The sequence below is a fragment of the Delphinus delphis genome, chromosome 2 (assembly GCF_949987515.2).
Source record: "Delphinus delphis chromosome 2, mDelDel1.2, whole genome shotgun sequence".
Lineage (NCBI taxonomy): Eukaryota > Metazoa > Chordata > Mammalia > Artiodactyla > Delphinidae > Delphinus > Delphinus delphis.
In genome coordinates, this window is record NC_082684.1 from 137,197,212 (window position 1) to 137,219,291 (window position 22,080).

Here is a 22,080-nt window from a genome sequence, read left to right on the forward strand (position 1 = left end):
GAGAAAAATCTGGCAATATCTGAAAGGTGTTGTGGAATCAAAAGAAAGGTCTACATACACGAGTAGGTATTTCTTTTTATCATTTCTGCCCAGAGTTTGGGCTTAGAATAAAATCTAAATTTTTGTGATTTAGTTTTGTTTTAAAGGGTCGTTATCCTCATGTTACTGCTATCGCAAGGGGAAAATATGTTACATTTTACTTCTGAAAGAAAATTAGGCAATAACTCCAATAAAATGCTGACAAAATAACCAAGTGAAAATAGAAAGAAATCTGTCACTACATCTTAGGAAATACATACTGGAGAGATCAAAGAGATTCCATTTTATTAAGTTACTACCTTTTACAATTTAATGATATTTCCTTTTTTTTTTAATTCAGTGGGGATCAGCAGTGTACTTATGTTATAAAAAATCGGTGGCAAAGACTAACACTATATCTTACAAAGCTGGTAAGTATAATTTTTCATGGAATACTTTATAAATGTATTATGGGGCCAATAAGATTAAAGAAAAAAAACAAAATCTGTCTTACGATGTGTTAGTGTCAGGACTGGGACTATAACCCATGTCTTTTGATTGTTTTGTCTTCATCCATACTTTATTGGCTGCTTAATGGAATATTAATTTTAAAAGAAGGCAAGGTTTTTAAAATATTAGGTTTAAGTAAATAACTAATAAGTAGATATCATTCTCTTTAAGTTTTTAAATCAGTAGAAAATGTGGAAAAGTATTTATTGTCCTTTTAAATTAATGTTTCCTTAATATTTATATTAAATTTAATCAAATCTATAGTTCATATGTAATTATATTTGAAAATAATCTGAAATATTATAAACTAACTTGTAATTTTATAATACATAGTTGAATTGCCAGAAACCTCAAAATATCAAATTATGTACAAGAGTGCAGATTCAACCTTTTAAAAAAGAAATTTTTAAAGTTAGTGTCCTAGACTCCTAACTTCTTCTACCTGTGATTTTCTGGGGTCCATAGTTCATCGCTATTTCTATAGTTACTTAAAGGCTATACCGTTACTTCATGACTTAAGAAAGTAATGGAGAGTTAACCGTAAATCCTCATGGGATTAACTGGCTGGCTAGCATATAATTAGAGAATTTTAGAACTGCCTTGGACCTCTATATCTAGTTCATCTCACTTTATAGTTGAGAAAACCAGAGACCTATAGGTACATGATTTGTCCAAAGTCAAACAGATATTAGTGTAGCAGACCAACCACTCATATTCTTAGTTTATCATTTTGTATTTAACATCATGTCTGGTGATGGTTTCCACTTGACTTTAAGGGTTCAAGGTCAGGGAACCTATTTTCTGTTTCTAGTCCCACAAAATCCAGGACAAGAGTCTTCTCTGAGGGTTTGTTAGGTAGAAGATACCTGGACTACTCTCTAGACTAGTCTATTTAACATGAAATAATATGGCACTTGAAACTCTATTTTCATGTAATCTGGGATTATTCAGAAGCTGGGGTTAAGCTGGTACTATTTTAAAGACATTGTAAATATGTGACTTCTATTTTTTTGTGTATTTTTCTTGTATTTGTCCTAGAAGTTATATATATAGTCCTATAGAATATCTATTTTAATGTGTCAAAAAAACCCTAAGGGAAAGTTATTGAAAGCTAGTGAAGTGGATATATGCATTTGAACATTTCAAAAAAAATAGTATGTTCATATGCTTTAAGTCAGTGTGACCACAAAATGAATTTTTAGGCGTGTGTTTATATTTGTGTATGTTGCTTTAGAATAATCTTTTCTTGTTTACCTTACTAGCCTTTGTGGATGAAACTTGATAAATATTACGTAGTTAATATGAATAGTTTGAGGATTAAAATCTATATGAATCCTACTAAAGTATTCAGAGTTACTTGGTGAACATATATGTAATGTTTTGGTCTTCCAAAAGTGTTAAATAATAAAGCATTTTAGCCTCATTCAAATTATGAGCGCCTAAATTCAAGACATGATGAGCTAATATTTATTATTGTTTTTATAGGTCTAATTTGTAGATACCCTCAAGAAGATTATGAGTCATTCTCACTCCCAGAATCTGTTCCCCTATTTTGTTTACCAATGGGTGCAACTATTGAATGTTGGCCATCAAATAGCAAATACCCTCTCCCTGTATTTTCTACATTTGTGTTAACTGGAGCCTCAGCTGAAAAGGTACTGTATGTTTAACAAATGATATCTGCAAATTTCTTGTACATTTTCAAGTCTTAAGTTTCATATGCAGGAACAATAGAGAAAAATAACTGGTTAAATTGAATCTATTACGCGCACCTTTTCCACTTTGTTAAAATAACTATATCCAGAGACATAGGAAAAGAGAATTTCATTCTGTCCCATATACCCAAGTGCTTTTTTTGTGAATATAGTGAAAGATTTTTTTCATCATCAAATGATGATCCTTCATTGCTTCGTTTTCTGTGTTATAAAAACTTTAAAGTAATACTAAAAACATTATTAAATATGCAGTGTTATTTAGAATCATAAATTGTTATATTGTTGGAATGGACTTTGGAAATCATCTAGTCTAACATCTTCATTTTATATATTGGGAAATTGAGGTCTAGAGAAATACAGTGAATTGTCTGAAGTTGGAATTTGTATTTCCTTATCTAAAATTCTGTCCCACTCTCTATTAAATAATTATTTTCAATAACTTTCTTATAGAGAATATTGATACAGTTGCTTTTACTCTTTATAAAACAAATGCAATTTAATTAAAACACCTTTTTTTCCCCAATAATGAGACATGAGAGTTGTGCTGTGTAGTTTTGTTGTTGTTGTTGTCGATGTAGTACTTCAAGAAAGCAAGAGTGTTATCTCTTCACCACTGGGTTTCTGGTACCTGGCACCTTGCTTGGCTCATAGGCACATAATGGCTCCTAATATAGCTCATCCATTAAATATTTAACTAATGATGTGATTGGAATAAATGATATAAGGCATATTTATCAAATATATTACTTGTTTTCCAGGTCTATGGTGCTGCTATTCAGTTTTATGAACCATACTCCGAAGAGAGTCTCACAGAAAAACAGAGATTTCTTTTGGGTTTAGCATCATCAGCAGATGAGAAGTCTGATAGTTCCAAGACAATTCACACTAGTAAATGCATCTGTCTTCTCTCTCACTGGCCTTTTTTTGATGCATTCAGGAAGTTTCTGACTTTTCTATATCGTTATTCCATCTCTGGGCCTCATGTCCTTCCAATTGAGAAGTAAGTTAGAAGCCTTTTTGGTTCAAAATTTGGCAGCTCTTTCCATTATGTGTGGTGTATTTGTACTGGTAATTGAGTAAATTTTATTTGGAAGCTAGATTTTTCAAGAGAAAAAAAGTTTGGTTGATTCAGTTCTCTATTATACCTACAGTTTTGTTATTTTAGATAATTTTATCTCTAACAAAATGAAATAAATGTTTCATTTTTTTGATACTCTTGTGAAGTTTGGAGATCCTAATTAGCGGGTTTTTTTACAGGTTTTGTTAATTCTTATTTTACATGTAATTTGGGTTTATATGGACCTTTAAAATATTCCTTACTATTTTTAGATATGAATGTAAAGGAAACATTAGATAAACGTATTTTTTATTCTTTTTAAAATTTTTGTGATTTACTTTAAGATCACTAAAACTGAATAATCTTTAATGTAGTAAGGTTTGACACAAATGAGATCTAAACATCACCACTGTCTATTTGACTATTGTTTATTTTATATCATCTGTCACTTAAGCTCTTTTGTGTTCTTAGGCAGAATTCTGTGATTCTAATGACAGTTGAAAGTGATAGAATTATTATAAGAACATTCAATGTAAAATATTACTTTATAATTTTTCCTTGCAGTTTTCTGCCTGCATCTCAGTATTCTAATCCACCAGTTCTCAAATTTTTTGGTCTCAGAACCACTTTATACTCTTAAAAATGAAGACTCTCCACCAAAGAGCTTTTTTTAATGTGTTATATCTATTAATATTTACTACATTAGAAATTAAAACAGAGAACTTAAAAAATATTTATTAATTTATTTTAAAAAATGATAAACCCATTACATGTTATCATAAATATCTTTTTTTTTAAATAACCATTTCCTAAAACAAAAAAATTAGGAAGAAGAGGCATTGTTTTACATTTTTTGCAAATCTCTAATGTCTGGCTTAATTGAACATAACTAGGTTCTCATTTTATCTTATTTTAATTTTTTTTTGGCCATGCGGCATGTGGGATCTTAGTTCCCCAACCAGGCATGGAACCCATGCCCCCTGTATTGGGAGCACGGAGTCTTAACCACTGGACTGCCAGGGAAGTCCCATAGCTAGGTTCTCATATATGCTTGTGCTTTCAGTCTGTTGCAATATGTTGTTTTGGTTGACGTAATGAAAAAAACATGGCCTCACACAAATATGTATGTGGAAAAGGGAGGGCATTTGAATACTCTTTTCAGAAAATTGTGGATTTTCTTTTTTGACAGTGCACCAAAACTTGACAAGTATAGTTTGTTATAGGCTACTGTCAATGTGGAATCTGAAACTTTAGTGATGAACTTTCTCTGTTACAGTAAAATCTATTGGTTTATCTCTTTGAGTGGAACTTTTATACATGTGTGATTTTGTAGCATCATACATTCGTCATTTGGAAAATACTGGTTCACTGAGTTAACATAGATACATCTCGCTATCAAAATTTAAAAATCAGATTTGTGAATATAACCACCTACATCAGAAAACTTTTTGAGTATTGAGAAATTGTCAAGTTTATGGTAGCAAGATTCTAATTTTCACTTGAAAGCTTGAATTTATTTACTTATTTGTTTGTTTGTTCCTCCTTTGGGGTAACTGAGAAAAAGGTTTTAGTATTCCATTTTGATTTCTCCCTTGGCTTTTTAAAAACAGCTTTATTGAAATATAATTCACATATCACACAGTTTACCCATTTAAATTAGTATACAATTCAATGTTTTTTTAAAACATGCATTCACAGGGTGTACAACCATTACCAAAATCTAATTTTAGAACATTTTCATCCCCTAAAAGAAACCCCATACCCATTAGGTGTCCTGCCCCATTCCCCGCTCATCCACTCAGCTCTAAACAACTTACGCGGTCTTCTTTGACTGGATCCTTTCATCTTTTCGTAATGTTTCCAAGGTTCATCCATACTGTAGCATGTGACAGTACTACATTTCTTTTTATTGGAAAGCTTGAATTTAATTATTGGCAACAAGTACTGTAAGTTATTTTTCTTGAAGCAGTAGCCTCACTTTGTTCATTTTAATGTAGAAAATATCTACTGAATACCCACATTGGATAACGTTAATATGTCTTTTGTTCTTTCAAGGAAAAATGGCATTCTGTGGGAACACAGCAAAACAAAAACAGCTAATTCACTCACAACTCAGTCACACAAGTGCTCTTCCTCAAGACAAACATCATACTCCTGTATGCAGCAGAAGTGCTTTATGCATTCTTCCCCTTTCATCACACAGATTATTTATAAGTATACACTACAGAGTCAAAATTTAATAAAATTAATAGTATTTACTGCTTCATCCGAGACATTCTTAAGTGAAACTGAATACAACAGCTACAGTTCAGTGCCACTCCCTTGATTCATAGTAAGGGGCAGCAGTTTTATCCGCAATGGCTTTTGCACCATCAGTGCAAATATCAACACAGTGGAAATGGCAAATGGTGTCTTTAAAAAGTAGCTTTGACCTTGCAGATTCTCCCTGAATGGGTCTTGGGGATCTTTAGGTATTCATGGATCGCACTTTGTTTTCTGCTATTCTAACTGCTTCACATAATGCAAGCAGATATGTGTCCTCTGGAACTCATTCCCCTTATCTTTTTGTTCTTAGATTGTGAGTATCTTAATAGTAGAAACTGGTAGTATATGGCTTTTTAAAAAATAATTCCCAACATGTCTGGCAGTATCTTATATATAGCAGGCAGTCAAAACATGTTTGTAAAAAATTAATAATTTTCTCTTCTGATGTTTTGTATCCAGTTGAAATTATCTCAGTTCTGAAACCAAGATGATTTGGAAATAGTTAAAAAGTAATAGAGAAATAAAATAACTCATTCCTTAAAAAAGGATTGTTCACTATTGTTGCCTTTTTTCTTTTCCATGGTGTTCAAAACAAAACCCATCAATCTAGCTTTTTATCTGTTCTCTTCTGGGGAAAAAACCATAAAATCAGTAATAGAATTTTTAACCTATTGCTAATAGAAAGTATATTGTTAATGTTTTAGAAACAGTTAAACTCTTTCATTTTTCTGTAGTACTCAGTGGTTGCTTCATTTTTTAAATATGAGCAATTGACTAAAAAGTATATGCAAGAATTAGCTTGTTTGGTAATGTCCACATCTCTGATACGTTGTTTGTTATCTTCTTAGGGAGAGGGAGAAGTTACAGTGGCTTTTCAGACATTAATAGCACAAACGTTATTGAATGTGAGAAAGTATTAATATGAAAAGTTTGTGGGTGGGTTTAGATAGAAGCAACTTTCCTGGGACAAATGATTTTTGGTTGTTGTTTGTTCACTTGCTTTTGTAGTAGCAGGGATTTCGAAATTATAGGTACACAGAGCTTTTGACTCAACCTGGACTTGTGGTGACATGTTGACCTTTATTAGCATATGGTATTCACTTTGGAATCAATCGGGTGTTTGTTTGTTTGTTTTTAAGGCATATTTCTCATTTTATGCATAAAGTTCCTTTTCCATCTCCTCAGAGACCACGGATTTTAGTTCAGGTAAGATTTTCATGATGTAAGTGCTTAGTTAAATAATTATTGACTCTGTCAAAATGTACCATAAGAATAACAATTTTATATGGGTAAAAAAATCAAATGAAATCAAAAGAGAACCAGGTACTGTTTTACGTTGGAGTTTGGACCCTTATGGTTTCATTAACTGCCTCCCAGACAGACATCTAATGTTTCCTCTTAGATAAAGTGTTGCAGAGTTAAAGAAGTAGACAGCAGTAGATGTTTTGAACACGTAAAAAGGCACTGCTTTCCCTAAATTTATTCTTGGTATTTGAACATTTGTGCCTTTGGCACTTATTCCCTAAGTTAAATGTATTAGAAGAGATAAAAGAAAAAGCTTTCATACACTGCAGGAAGAATTGCTCATATCTTTGTGAGAGGAGGAAGTTTAAAGTGAACATCAATTATTTTCCCCATCTCTTTTCCCTGTTGACTTTATCTTTAGTCTTCTGTTTACATTTCTTTTTTGTCTATGCTCTTTATATGTAAGTTGTCTTTTGAATCTATTTAATCAGGATTTTTGAAGTGATTTTGAGAAACTATTTCATGTATTATCACTATATGTGCCTTGTATTTATCACAGCCCTTAATGGAGTATCATTCAAAATTAGAAATCATTTATAAATAGATATTTGCAAATTTGTATAAATCTGCATAAAATTTTAAATGTAGATTAAATTAATTGCATTAATATATTGATACAGATTAAATGTCTAGAAAAATATCATTTTGATAAGCTTTATAAGTAGTCTGCATATCTACATATCATCCCAAGTTACTTCTTGTTATATGGTGCCAGAATACATATAGCACACTCAGTTTGAATACACATAAAAGATATGTTTTATAGCAGAAGTTGGCAAGTTTTTTATGTTGAGGCCGAAACAGTGTTTCAGTCTTTACAGTAAAGGCCATACTGTCTCTCTGGAAACTACGCAGCTCTGCTTTCATTGCACAAAAGCACCTAGAGGTAACACGTAAACAAATGTGCATGGCTTAGTTTTAATAAGACTTTATTTATGAAAGCAGGTGGCCTGTGGATTTGCCTTGAGGCCATAGGTTTGCTAACTCTGGTTTTACTGTATTAAATGAATAATTTAGTCTTTCGATACAGATTTGTTAAATGGCATCAGGGAAATGTTGAGAAACAGAAGAAAAGAGATAGGATTCAGAGTAAGAAGAGTTAGTAGTTAGAAGAGGTCAGTCATCAGGACATATTTTTCAGGATCTTAGTGATATAGATGGTTCCTATACTGGTGAATGGGGATATTGAAACTTTATGGGCATCGTCTATATATATATGGTTTTTTCTGGAAGGTGGTGTTTTAAAGTTCATCTTTATATTTCAAATATTTTGTTTTAAATCTATTTTCAGTTATCACCACATGATAATCTGATTCTCAGTCAGCCTGTTTCTTCACCTCTTCCACTAAGGCAAGTAAAATTTCATTTGTGTTTCTCTAAATGTAGTGTGAGCTAAAGTAACATTTCTCTCTTTCCTGGGGAAGATCGCAAGTGTCGATGGAAATACTTCTCATTTAGTTGTTTCTTACCTAAATTTCTTTTACTTAACAGTGAGATTAAAGGTCTTAAAGAACACAGAAAAACTTTTACAATAGTGTTTGGTATTTTGTGTATCCATTTATTATGATTAAGTACATGCAACTACATAAATACGTATCTATGTCTGTAGATTATGAAAACAATTTTTTTTAGCTTTAAATATCCTCTGAAGAACATTCAAATGCAATTAATTTTAAATTTAACCCCCAAATAAAAAGTTATTTATAAATACTAGCCCATGGAATAGAATAATGTATTTCATCACCTTAAAAGTTCAGAGAGGGCTTCCCTGGTGGTGCAGTGGTTGAGAATCTGCCTGCTAATGCAGGGGACACGGGTTCGAGCCCTGGCCTGGGAGGATCCCACATGCTGCGGAGAAACTAGGCCCATGAGCCACAACTACTGAGCCTGTGTGTCTGGAGCCTGTGCTCCGCAACAGGAGAGGCCGTGATAGTGAGAGGCCCGCATACCGCGGTGAAGAGTGGCCCCCGCTCACCACAACTAGAGAAAGCCCTCGCACAGAAACGAAGACCCAACACAGCAAAAATAAATTAATTAATTAATAAACTCCTACCCCCAACATCTTCTTAAAAAAAAAAAAGTTCAGAGAGATTATGAAATATGTTTTTTCTTAAGTATCATTTCTTGAAATTTAATTAGCTGTGTAATTTTTCTAGCAGGGAAATAGTTACAATATAATTAAGTTATTTTGTAGCACATACCTAAGGGAGACCAGCTGCCATCTTTGACATTAATTTTGTAAGAATTGCAGATTATTTCATCACCAGGTCTTGGCCCAGAGTGACCAGTGTTTTCTTAACCTTTGCTTGAGCTGAGAATAAATTAGAAATACTGACTGAGACTACTTTAAAACAATTCTACATTACCCAAGAGCCTTTTTTTATTTTTTGGTAATGGCTTTATTGATATATAATTTACATACCATACAATTCACCCAGTTAAATTGTACAATTCAATGATTACATTCACAGAGTTCTGCAAATATCACTATAATCAATTTTAGAACATTTTCGTAGCTCCAAAAAAACCCTGTACCCTTTAGTAGTTACCCTCCCTTACCCCTCCCATCCCTATATACACAAACACACACACGCCCCCTTCCCAGCCCCCATCCCTATATATACAGACACAGACACACAGACACACACACACACACACACACACACACACACACACACTCACTCACTCCCCCTTCCCAGCCCTAGGCAACTGCTGATCTGCTTCTTTCACTTCAGATTTGCCTGTCCTGGACATTTCATATAAATGGAATCATATAAAATATGGCCTTTTGTGTTTGGCTTCTTTCACTTAGCATATTTCCAATGTTTATCCACGTTATAGCATGCATCAGTTCTTCATTCCTTTTTATTTCCAACAGATATTTCAGTGTATGGATATACCACATTTTATTTATCCATTTATCAGTTGACAGACATTTGGGTTGTTTCTACTTTTGGGCTACTATAAGTAATGCTGCTATGAACATGCACAAGTTTTTTGTGGGCATATTGTGTTTATTTCTCCAAGAGACTTTATTAGTTTTGGTTTACTTTTAAAAAGTTAATTTAGTGAAGCCAATTATTTAACATTATAAAGATGAAATACTGGTTAACTTACTGAATCATTTACTTTTTTTAAAATTTTTTAAAAAATTTATTTTTTTATTTTTGGCTGCGTTCGGTCTTTGTTGCTGTGCGCGGGCTTTTCTCTAGTTGCGGCGGGCGGGGGCTACTCTTCATTGCAGTACGCGGGCTTCTCATTGGGTGGCTTCTCTTGTTGCAGAGCACGGGCTCTAGGCGAGCAGGCTTCAGTAGTTGTGGCACTCAGGCTCAGTAGTTGTGGCTCGTGGACTCTAGCATGCAGGCTCAGTAGTTGTGGCACACAGGCTTAGTTGCTCCGCAGCATGTGGGATCTTCCCGGAGCAGGGCCTGAACCCGTGTCCCCTGCATTAGCAGGCAGATTCTTAACCACTGCGCCACCAGGGAAGCCCAGAATCATTTACTTTGTTAATACAGTATTTTGTTACCATGTACAATGTCTAAGTTTTGATTATTAATTTGCTTTGTATATGTGTATCATCACTTAGTAGCTCTTAATTAATATTATCATTACAATAGTAAAGATAATCTAGCTATTTGTAAATCCAAATTTTGAGATGTGTATCTACCTTAAGGAAGTTGGGCCTGTAAGTCACATACGTTTTCTGATAATTACAGAGGAAGATGAGCCATGTTAAAAAAACTTGCATTAAACGATTTGCTTTCAACCAAAGCACCCCTCTTATACATTGAATTCTTTATTTGAACATTATCTACATGGCAGATCTTTTTATATAAAATGAAGCAGATGACTTTTCATTTTCCATATTTAATACAACGCAGAAGAATTGAATGATTTCAGAACCTCATAAAACTGCATTATTTTCATAGTGTGTTTCTGATGCAGTGTTTTCCCTACATAAGAGCAACAGTCATGTTTAAAATTAAATATGTAATATGAACTATAATCCTACCCTAATCATGAACTTTTAAAAATTATTTTGGATAATGAGGTGTTTGATCTCTGTTTTCTTTAATTATATATTTTTGTTTGGATTTATAGTGGTGGCAAGTTTTCAACACTACTTCAGAATTTAGGCCCTGAAAATGCTGTGACACTACTGGTGTTTGCAGTAACAGAACATAAGATTCTTATTCATTCCTTACGGCCTTCAGTGCTTACTAGTGTGACAGAAGCATTAGTGTCTGTAAGTATTTCTTATTGGCAATCAGTTTCATTTTAAACCTAATTATTCATATAATTTAAAGCTGTTTTAATGCTTAACTAAAATTCAGAGTGTAATGCATTTCAATTTTCTGGCCATTAACACTAGTTGTAATTATTTAATAAGCATTATACTACTTCTGGTATAAATATTTAAAAGACAGTTTTTTGTGTGTGCTGATGAATTATGCTTCAATGTCAAACAGCTAAATATTCTCTTATCTTTTATTTATCCAAGATGATTTTCCCTTTCCACTGGCCATGCCCCTATGTTCCTCTCTGCCCACTGGCTTTAGCAGATGTCTTAAGTGCACCATGTCCGTTCATAGTAGGAATTGATTCAAGATACTTTGATCTCTATGACCCTCCACCAGATGTCAGTTGTGTTGACCTAGATACCAACACAATTTCTCAGTAAGTTCGTTTTAATGATTCTACTTCCAGTAACTTACAACTTTGTAGTGTATGTATGTAAATGTATTTTTTGTGAATGATAACTAGAATTCTTTTGAGCTATGTTGTTTTTATATTTGGGGTTTTTACCATCTTTGAATCAGTTCTTACTATACTTCGATGGGATAAGTTTAGTGTATTATCTACATGGCAGCTCTTTCAATATTTGAGAAATATTATAATCTTACGCTTACTTAGAAATTTAAGTAAGAAATGTAAGGATTTTATAATTTTCTCTCTCTCTATTGGAATAATATTTAAGTTGTAGCTAAGCTACTGGAACTGTATATTTACAGCTTTTTTATAATTCAGTGTTTTCTCTTGTATTGTTTATTTTCAGTTTAATCATACTTAAGCTCTTCAGGGAAGAGGAAATTGATGCAATACCATGTTGCATCCACAGGATATACTTAAAATAACTGCAAGTTACCCTATTAGTAAAGCCCAAAAGCTAGTATACCTTTTACAATTTAAGTACGTATTTGTGAGATAGGTTTTTCTCCATTTTTAAATAAGCATGTTTCATATTAAAGCCTTTTGATTTAATTCTGAAATCTTACATTAATTCTAGTATTGTTATATGTCAAAACCTCAACTGCCTAAACCATTAGAAAAGTTTAGCAAAAAATAATTTTCTTTTATAAGGCATCTATGCTTTCAAAAGCCTAACCAAGAAAATATGGGATGTACTTTGTGCATTAAAGCCATTTTATATATGGGATAAATAGCGTCAAAGATTCTTTACCATGAACATTTCATACTTTACCAGAAATATTTAATTCTTCAAATATTAAATTAGTATCTTTTTTTTGGCCAGTTGTTAATGTTACATGACATAATGTTTTTAAAAATTGAAATTCAGGGTGGTAAATAAGAATATACATTTTCTCTCTTTTTATACTTTTATACTTTTCCTCAATTTGTTAAAAGAATTTTTTTCTTATTATTTTAACTTTGTTTTGATCACTAATGAGTTAAAGAATGAAAGAAACATGACTTGTTTGCACTCATCAGTGGTCTTCCTTCTTGGTTTTATCGCCTTTCCAAACCTATGGGAAGACTAAACTAGTGAATTAATAGCTTTCTACTTTCCTTCATCCTGAATTTCTGGAGCCTCAACCTGAAATTTGAAAGAAAAATCTGAGTATGAAATTTGTGGTTTCCTTTTCCCTTCTCTGACTCATAAATACATATAATAAGGAATATATTATGAATGTCAAGAAATTTCTGAAGAAAGGGAAATTAATATCTGATATGTACTAGGCATAAAGCTGTATGCATAGCCTAAGGTATCTCATATTATTCTCTGTATTTTGTGAGGTAGTTTTTACTAACCAGTCTGACAGACAGATAAGAAAACCAAAGCTTAGATTTTTAAGTAATTTATAAAAAGGCACATAACTTAATACTGCCAGAACTGATTTTGAAACTATCATTGTCTGACTCTATAACTATTACTTCTGCCACTAATTACTGGCTTACTACTTATGCAATAGTAATCCTATAAATGGAACTCACTATGAATAAAAATGCAGAAGTCTGTCATAGATCCAAACTCAGGTACTAGATAAAATTCCTTTTTTTTTTTTAATATATTTATTTTTGGCTGCGTTGGGTCTTCGTTTGTGCGTGCAGGCATTCTCTAGTTGCAGCAAGCAGGGGCCACTCTTTGTTGCGGTGCACAGGCTTCTCATTGCGGTGGCTTCTCTTGTTGCAGAGCACGGGCTCTAGGTGCTTGGGCTCAGTAGTTGTGGCACGTGGGCTCAGTAGTTGTGGCTCATGGGCTCTAGAGCGCAGGCTCAGTAGTCGTGGCACATGGGTTTAGTTGCTCCGCGGCATGTAGGATCTTCCTGGACCAGGGTTCGAACCCTTGTCCCCTGCATTGGCAGGTGGATTCTTAACCACTGCGTCACCAGGGAAGTCCCTCGATAAAACTCTTCTCCCAAGCCAAGTTTTACAGTGATGATATCAAGGACAAGAGGAGGAAATTATGTGAGTAAATAATAGTAATTTGATGAAATGATACCAAAATACTGTTCATTCACTTATGCTACAGACATCTCTTGAGTGCCTTTTTGTTTTTTTTTGTTTTTTTTCTAGGCACTGGGAATAAAAAGACAAACCAGATACACTCCTTTCTCTTAAGTTGCTAATCTGGTTAGCAAGGCAGGCACACACACAGTGAATGCTAAGGCACAGTAGGAGTGCTGTGTTTTAGCAAGAAAATAATGTCAGAAGTCTTTTTACATTGTGTTCTCACTTTAATACATGGTTCCATAGTCCTGGTCACATTATAGATGAAATAAAATCTCATAGCAGGACATCTGCAGTTTGACCCTGCCCTATCTGTATTTTATTATCATTGTGGAAAGATAGGGTAGATTCCAAGACAGTTCTTCTTTGTCAGCTTAAGCTTTCCCATCCACTCTTTTGTTTGAAAGTAATATTTGCCCTTTTTGTTCTGTGGGAAGTTTAGGGAACATTAAAAAAAAAAGTTCAGCAATTCCATTTCACACCGGTGCTGTGATGTTGTCTTTGGTGGTTAGAACATAAGTGATTTACTTTTCTTCTCCTTTTTCTCTGCATTTTTCAAGTTTCCTAAAATGAGTATTTATTGCTTTTGAAATAGAAAAAAGATTTAATAAATAGAGAGTGGAATCAACAAAGCTATAGTTAAGTCCAAAAGCTTTATCATGTTTTATCACCATGCTCTTTTCTTCTCCCACTCCATATATAGTTTAAAGATTATGGGCTTCCCTGGTGGCGCAGTGGTTAAGAATCTGCCTGCCAGTGCAGGGGACAAGGGTTCAAGCCCTGGTCCGGGAAGATCCTACATGCCGTGGAGCAACTAAACCCATGTGCCACGACCACTGAGCCTGCACTCTAGAGCCCGCAAGCCACAACTGCTGAGCCCATGTGCCTCAACTTCTGAAGCCCGTGTGCCTAGAGCCCGTGTTCCACAACAAGAGAAGCCATCATGGTGAGAGGCCCACGCACAGCCACAAAGAGTGGCCCCCACTCGCCGCAACTAGAGAAGGCCCACACACAGCAACAAAGACCCAACACAGCCAAAAATAAAAATAAATAAAATAAACTTTTTTTAAAAAAGGATTAACTGTGTTGTAAAGGTTGTATAAAGGAGATTATAGGAGTTCATCTAGAAACAAAGATATCACTGTCAAGCTGATGTCCTCTTTTATAGTTATAAAAGTATTTTGGAGTGTTATACTTTATTCAAATAATCTAATATTTTTTAAATTAATTTATTTTTTATTTATTATTTTTGGCTGTGTTGGGTCTTCGTTGCTGCACATGGGCCTTCTCTAGTTGCAGCGAGCGGGGGCTACTCTTTGTCGCAGTGCGTGGGCTTCTCATTGCAGTGGCTTCTCTTGTTGTGGAGCACGGGTTCTAGGCACGCAGGCTTCAGTAGTTGTGACTTGTGGGCTTCAGTAGTTGTGACATGTGGGCTTCAGTAGTTGTGGCACATAGGCTTAGTTGCTCCGCCGCATGTGGGATCTTACAGGACCAGGGCTCAAACGCGTGTCCCTTGCATTGGCAGGCGGATTCTTAACCACTGTGCCACCAGGGAAGTCTAAATAATCTAACATTATAGATTATTTCTTTTCTGAAAGAAACAAAGCTAAATTTTACTTATATTTTTAGGAAGCTAAATATTTGGATATACCGAAGTATTTTGATAAGCTTTATGGATCATAAGTTCATTGAAAGTTTTCTACAGTGCTTTGTCTTAGAGTATATAAGAAAAAAATCCCCTAATAGTAGGATTTTCCCAATATTTAGGTGTCTAAAGACTCTTAGATGAGATTAAGAGTAATGACCACCACATTAAGTTTTGTAGTGATTTGCATGATTCCAAAGCAAGTGGAATTGACTCAATATAAACATAAGTGTAAAGTTTTGAGCTATATTTAATACAGGGTTCTACTCTCATATAAATTAATTTTTAAGTATTAAACACTCCAATTTACCCCTGTAGTATTTTTCTTCTGTTAAGTAGAATATTTTGTATATTTTATTTTTGTTCAATGTGTTTTCTCTTTTCCCCTGTTTATAAATAACAGATATATACCCACCCCTGCCCCACCCCAAGTTAATCTGACAAATATATTATTGTTGTCATTTAATCTCAGAACTGGTGATAAGAAAAATGTAGCCTGGAAGGTACTTCCAAAGAAACCATGTAAAAATCTGATGAACACACTGAATAATTTGCACCAGCAGTTGGCAAAATGTAAGTGTATAATTTATTTAAAGGAAGTAATTTAATCTGAAGAAAAGACTCCAGCAACTTTGCCTTACTTGTAAAAGGATGGTGTTTACCTAAAGGAAAGTGGTTTTACAATCTTAAAGGCAAATGAGCATTAAAGCAAAATTTTTTAGAAGCTGAATGGGAGATTTACAAAGTTTATATTTTACATCATAATAAAATTCAAAAAGAGATTAAGGTGATTATTTTCGAATACTATAGAACAATACTGGTTTCTACTTGTATATTTTCTTTATACATAGAATAGAAAGTTAGTTTTGAAAATCTAAGACAGATGGTTTAAATTACATTAGAAAATGCTGATGATTCTTGTGGATTGAGAGCAAGGTCATGTGCTTTTCACCTTCAGTAGATCTTAATGCTGTGCTTACCTCAAGTAATCTGAAAATAGAAGCTTGCCAAAAGCATTCGGAAATTAATTAAAGTGAAAATTGATTAGGATATGGAGAATTTCAGTTCAAAGCTTACAATAAGAGTATCTTGATAGTGATCCAGAATCACCAATAAGATGAATTAAGCCTTCATTTTACTAATCCTCTTGGTATTTTATACCAACAGTCCATTCAGGGTTCATAATTTAGTACTTATTGTATAAAAAATGGTCAGTAATGGTGCAGCAATATTTGAGGTTCTCATTTATGTATTAGGTGAAATATAAACATGGGAGGTTGCCTACATCCTCGAGGGTTCAAGGATGCCTATAGAATAGTTGGAAAGAGACATGGAAAAAGACAGTGTTTTCAAAGTAAACGTTATAACAAATAGATAATTTGGAAGTGGCTCATAAGTATTGGGATATGAAAAAATGACATCAAATGGAACAAATTTTATACTATGGAACAAATAAATTATGTATGGAATTTTTTAAGCTACTTAGTTAATTGCTTTCTAAAAATTCATGTGCTTCTTTTGAATAGCTGAGAAGTCCAGCATCTTTTGTAGCAATATTTAAGTATTATTAAAATAAGTGAAATAACCCATCTAGCTGTACTGAAGGGCAGAATCTTACAGCTTAAAATTACAGGTTTAAACAATACTGATATTGTTATTCAGGATTATATATCACTTTACAGCTTCAGAGCACTTTCACATACATTCTTTTGTCTTTACAACTGTGAAGATACTAAGTTTGAGGAAGGTAGCTTGTCAGAGATCATACAGTTACTAAGGATGAAGCTAGGATTAAAACCTAGGCCTTCCATTCCAGTGCCCACATACTTTTACTTTTTTAAACAATAAGAACTCCAAAAACACCTCCCTAAGATGATTTATTGTTCCTCATATTTTAAGAAGGTTTAAAATTTTGAGGCAATCACAAACTTTGTTTCTGTGACCTTTTGAGAATAGATGTCCCCATCATCTCCAAATGGAGTGTATTTCCTGCCAATAAGTACATTCTATATCACTACAGTATGCTATAACCATGAAAATCAGGAAGTTAACATTGAGCATTACTACCATCCTTATCCTCAGACCAAATTCAAGTTTTGCTAGGGTTATATATTAAGGAGTTATGTAAACAAAGGGTTGAAGTAGCTTGAGCCCTTTTGAAAACACAACATTTATTATTTTTCTTTCAATTTTATTGAGATATAATTGACATACAGGACTGTACAAGTTTAAGGTACGCAGCATAATGACTTGAATTACATATGCAATGGATTTATAATTGATACCATTATGAACACTAATTTTGACAGTTCTGGGGAAAACATTAACACTGTATTTCTTCACAGTGCAGCAGAGACCAAGAGACGATGGACTAATGGACTTAGCAATGAATGATTATGATTTTAATTCTGGAAAGAGGTTGCACATGATAGATTTGGAAATCCAGGAGGCATTTTTGTGTTTCATGGCCTCTATTTTAAAAGGTTATAGATCATACTTAAGACCAATAACACAAGCCCCATCTGAGACAGCCACAGATGCAGCCTCTCTTTTTGCCCTACAAGGTGAGTGACTGCATAGTACTACAGCTTTCATATTATTGAGCTTAACCTTGTGATGATTGCTTTCGGGGTTAGTAGCTCATATTTATCAAAATATACTTACCTATTTCAGGAGTATGTGAGTATCAACTCAGTTGGTAATCCATTTCCATTGGACTGGTTATTTCTCAGGCACATTAGATATAATCCCATTAGCAAAATATGCAGAAGAGACTATTTGAAAAGTACAGAGCTTCCTAACCATGTACCACTGCACTCTGTTGTGTCACAGATGTGTTAAGATATTGATGTGTTTAGCTTTCAGGGCAGCCCGGTGGTGTTGGGCAAGCAGAGGAGCCCCTGGGTTGGGGGATTTGAAAGATCTGGTTTCAAGTTCCTTTCCTATTGCTGTCTTTGTCAGGTTACTTCCCCTTCAGGGGTCTTAGTTTCTTTTTCTGCAAAATAGTAGGGTGTGGGGGTATAGATGACATGGTTGATCTAGTTCCTTCTAGCTCAAAAATTCTCTGAATCTGTAAATGGTGTTATATATGCTAACATTACAAATTTATGTTGAACAGCTTTCTTAAGAAGCCGCGACCGGTCACATCAGAAATTCTATAACATGATGACCAAAACACAAATGTTTATTCGCTTCATTGAGGAATGTTCTTTTGTCAGTGATAAAGATGCAAGCCTGGCATTTTTTGATGATTGTGTAGATAAAGTAAGTAATAGTATGTCTACAGTGCCGTAACTTTTTTTGTGTGACTGTTGTAAATGTTATGAGTTACAGTTTCTATTTATAAATTAACCAGTTTTTAACAAAATTTACATTAATTCCATTTCATCACTGACCCTTTATTATGAAAGTTTTGGTGGCCTACTAGATGTTATAGACCACAACCTCTTAAGAGTACTTTGCAGGATTTTACCAAATTATGAGTTTTATTTTAGCAACCAGGTCTGTAACACTTCCTGTCCACTTACAGACTATGGGAGTTTTGTCCAAGCCTATGGACCTCTAACTTGATCATCCTTAATTTTCACCTCTCCTTTTGGTCTAAGGTGGATTGTCACATGCTGAGAGTAGGTGTAGAACATAACATTTCACCTGAATATTTCTACAATTTGGGAGTGCCATTGTAGCATAAATTAAGTGAATTAATTCTACTATATTAAATTCATGTGTGAAACTTTTCCTGCCCCTGTAGTCCACTATCATTAGTGGGATAGAGCAAAGTGGGTATCCATGGTGGATAGAGAGGAGCTTGGGAAACAGTGGCTCAAAGAGGGGTGTCAAAACCTGAATGGAATAAACAAATGGGAGCTAATGAAACGTCAAAGCTTTTGCACAGCAAAGGAAACCATAAACAAGACCAAAAGACAACCCTCAGAATGGGAGAAAATATTTGCAAATGAAGCAACTGACAAAGGATTAATCTCCAAAATTTATAAGCAGCTCAATAACAAAAAAACAAACAACCCAATCCAAAAATGGGCAAAAGACCTAAATAGACATTTCTCCAAAGAAGATATACAGACTGCCAACAAACACATGAAAGAATGCTCAACATCATTAATCATTAGAGAAATGCAAATCAGAACTACAATGTGATATCATCTCACACCAGTCAGAATGGCCATCATCCAAAAATCTAGAAACAATAAATGCTGAAGAGGGTGTGGAGAAAAGGGAACACTCTTGCACTGCTGGTGGGAATGTGAATTGGTACAGCCACTATGGAGAACAATATGAAGGTTCCTTAAAAAACTACAAATAGAACTACCATATAACCCAGCAATCCCACTACTGGGCATATACCCTGAGAAAACCATAATTCAAAGAGAGTCATGTACCAAAATGTTCATTGCAGCTCTATTTACAATAGCCCGGAGAAGGAAACAACCTAAGTGTCCATCATCGGATGAATGGATAAAGAAGATGTGGCACATATATACAGTGGAATGTTACTCAGCCATAAAAAGAAACGAAATTGAGCTATTTGTAATGAGGTGGATGGACCTAGAGTGTGTCATACAGAGTGAAGTAAGTCAGAAAGAGAAAGACAAATACCGTATGCTAACACATATATATGGAATTTAAGAAAAAAAAATGTCATGAAGAACCTAGGGGTAAGACAGGAATAAAGACACAGACCTACTAGAGAATGGACTTGAGGATATGGGGAAGGGGAAGGGTAAGCTGTGACAAAGCGAGAGAGTGGCATGGACATATATACACTACCAAATGTAAAATAGATAGCTAGTGGGAAGCAGTCGCACAGCACAGGGAGATCAGCTTGGTGCTTTTTGACCACCTAGAGGGGTGGGATAGGGAGGGTGGGAGGGAGACGCAAGAGGGAAGAGATGTGGGAACATATGTATATGTATAATTGATTCACTTTGTTATAAAGCAGAAACTAACACACCATTGTAAAGCAATTATACTCCAATAAAGATGTAAAAAAAAAATACAGCAATTATGGCAAAAAAAAAAAAAACCTGAATGGGTGAAGGAGGAGCAGCCTAGCATGGGTTTTGGAGCCCATGCCTGGTGAGGAGAGCATCTATCCATGCAGGGGGTGGCCTAGCATGGGGGATCAGAGGACGAGCAGGATAAAGAGAGTGTCCATGCTGGAGGACAGACTATTTCCAGGGGTCAGAACCTAAACAGGATGCGTCCATGCAGACATGAGGACAGCACGGAGTGTCAGAGTCTAAGCAAGGCAAGGACAGTGTCCCCACTGGGTAGGCCCAGCAAATGGGGTATCATAGTTTAATCTGGATGAGGGAGATGTCAGCCTGGTGGGGCAGAGGGTTGGTCTGGAAGGAGCTGTCAAAGCTAAATTAGGGTGAAGGAGTCATATGCATGGAGGAGTGGTGTTGGAGATGGGAGATTGTTACATATGGAGGGATTGATCAAATAAATAAGTACCAAATGTGTCTTATAAAAATGATTTTCGGGCTTCCCTGGTGGCGCAGTGGTTGAGAGTCCACCTGCCGATGCAGGGGATACGGGTTCATGCCCCGGTCCGGGAAGATCCCACATGCCGCGGAGCGGCTGGGCCCGTGAGCCGTGGCCACTGAGCCTGCGCGTCGGGAGCCTGTGCTCCACAACGGGAGAGGCCACAAGAGTGAGAGGCCCGTGTAGCGGAAAAAAAAAAAACAAAAAAAACATTAATATTGTAAGACATACATGACATAATTTTGCAAGGTACTTAGGGTATCATGTTCTAAGGAGGATATTTTATTACTGATAATTACTATATTGTCTAGGATTTTCTGAAAATAGGTCACCTGTTATTTAGTTGATAAGAGTCAAAATGCGAGGCGTGACTGGAGTGATTGCTTAAAGAAAATAAATTCTGAGAAGTCTCAAAAAAGAAACAATCCAATTAAATGTGTAATTATTATTTCTAGGCAGATTGTTTTCCTAAAATGCTATTTACCCATTCAAAGTCTAGATTCAACAAAATATCACTTATATATAATGGATTAATGTTATACTTAAAGATTTTGATGATTCCTAAGAAAATCAAAACTGAAAATAAACTCACTAAAACATAGTTACTTGTATTTGCTTTATTACAATTCAAGGAACTGTTTTATTAGAGAAAACAACAAAATGTAACAAAATCCAAAATTTATCTTTTTTTAGTTAAAATTGATCTTATTTTATTTGTGATGTCATAAAATATATCTTAATAACCTTCATATATAGTGAGAGTAGAGGTTAATTGTATTCCTAGTATTATTAAGCAGAACTCTCTGAAATAATAAATAATTACACAGTGCTGTTACTACTTTTCATATTTTAATACCACAGTTTAAGTGCATTTAGCACAGCAAGTCAGTGCTTACTTTTAATCTGTAAACAGTTTTTGAATATCAGTAATACTTTAAAAATAGACATTCATGTGGGGTTATTCCGTAGTTGAGTGACCTTAAGCTTAATTTTTTAAGTGAACAGATCCCCTTACCTCTGGCAGTTTAGCTATGAAAATTAAATAATATTAGATGTGCATTAAGTGCTTAAGATTGAGCAGAATCCATGACTGAGATTGAACAGAAATTAGATACATTCCTCTTTTGATCTTAGCCTATCCAAACAGAAAACATTTGACCAACTTTTAAAAAGCTGGAGTGAGTAATCCTGAATAGGAGTAAGAAAAACAATGTATGAAAATTATTTGAGTTTCATTTATGACTAATTTAAGAACCATGTGTTCTTGTTCTTCATATGATTGTATTTTAAATCCTTACAATCTGTTCCTA

The 22,080-nt window shown here is 34.5% G+C and overlaps 1 protein-coding gene across 4 annotated transcripts in view; it reads left to right on the forward strand.

Annotated features, from left to right (window-relative positions):
* DENND4A (DENN domain containing 4A) overlaps window positions 1–22,080 on the forward strand; it is a 132,583-nt gene that overhangs the window by 60,659 nt on the left and 49,844 nt on the right. For all 4 annotated transcript variants that reach the window (XM_069540472.1, XM_060005743.1, XM_060005744.1 and 1 more), the window contains exons 5-14: window positions 380–449; window positions 2,014–2,183; window positions 3,002–3,243; window positions 6,705–6,771; window positions 8,162–8,220; window positions 10,972–11,116; window positions 11,372–11,547; window positions 15,738–15,838; window positions 17,611–17,829; window positions 18,384–18,529. In XM_069540472.1, the coding sequence (XP_069396573.1) occupies window positions 380–449; window positions 2,014–2,183; window positions 3,002–3,243; window positions 6,705–6,771; window positions 8,162–8,220; window positions 10,972–11,116; window positions 11,372–11,547; window positions 15,738–15,838; window positions 17,611–17,829; window positions 18,384–18,529 (1,395 nt within the window). The remainder of the gene's footprint in view (window positions 1–379; window positions 450–2,013; window positions 2,184–3,001; window positions 3,244–6,704; window positions 6,772–8,161; window positions 8,221–10,971; window positions 11,117–11,371; window positions 11,548–15,737; window positions 15,839–17,610; window positions 17,830–18,383; window positions 18,530–22,080) is intronic.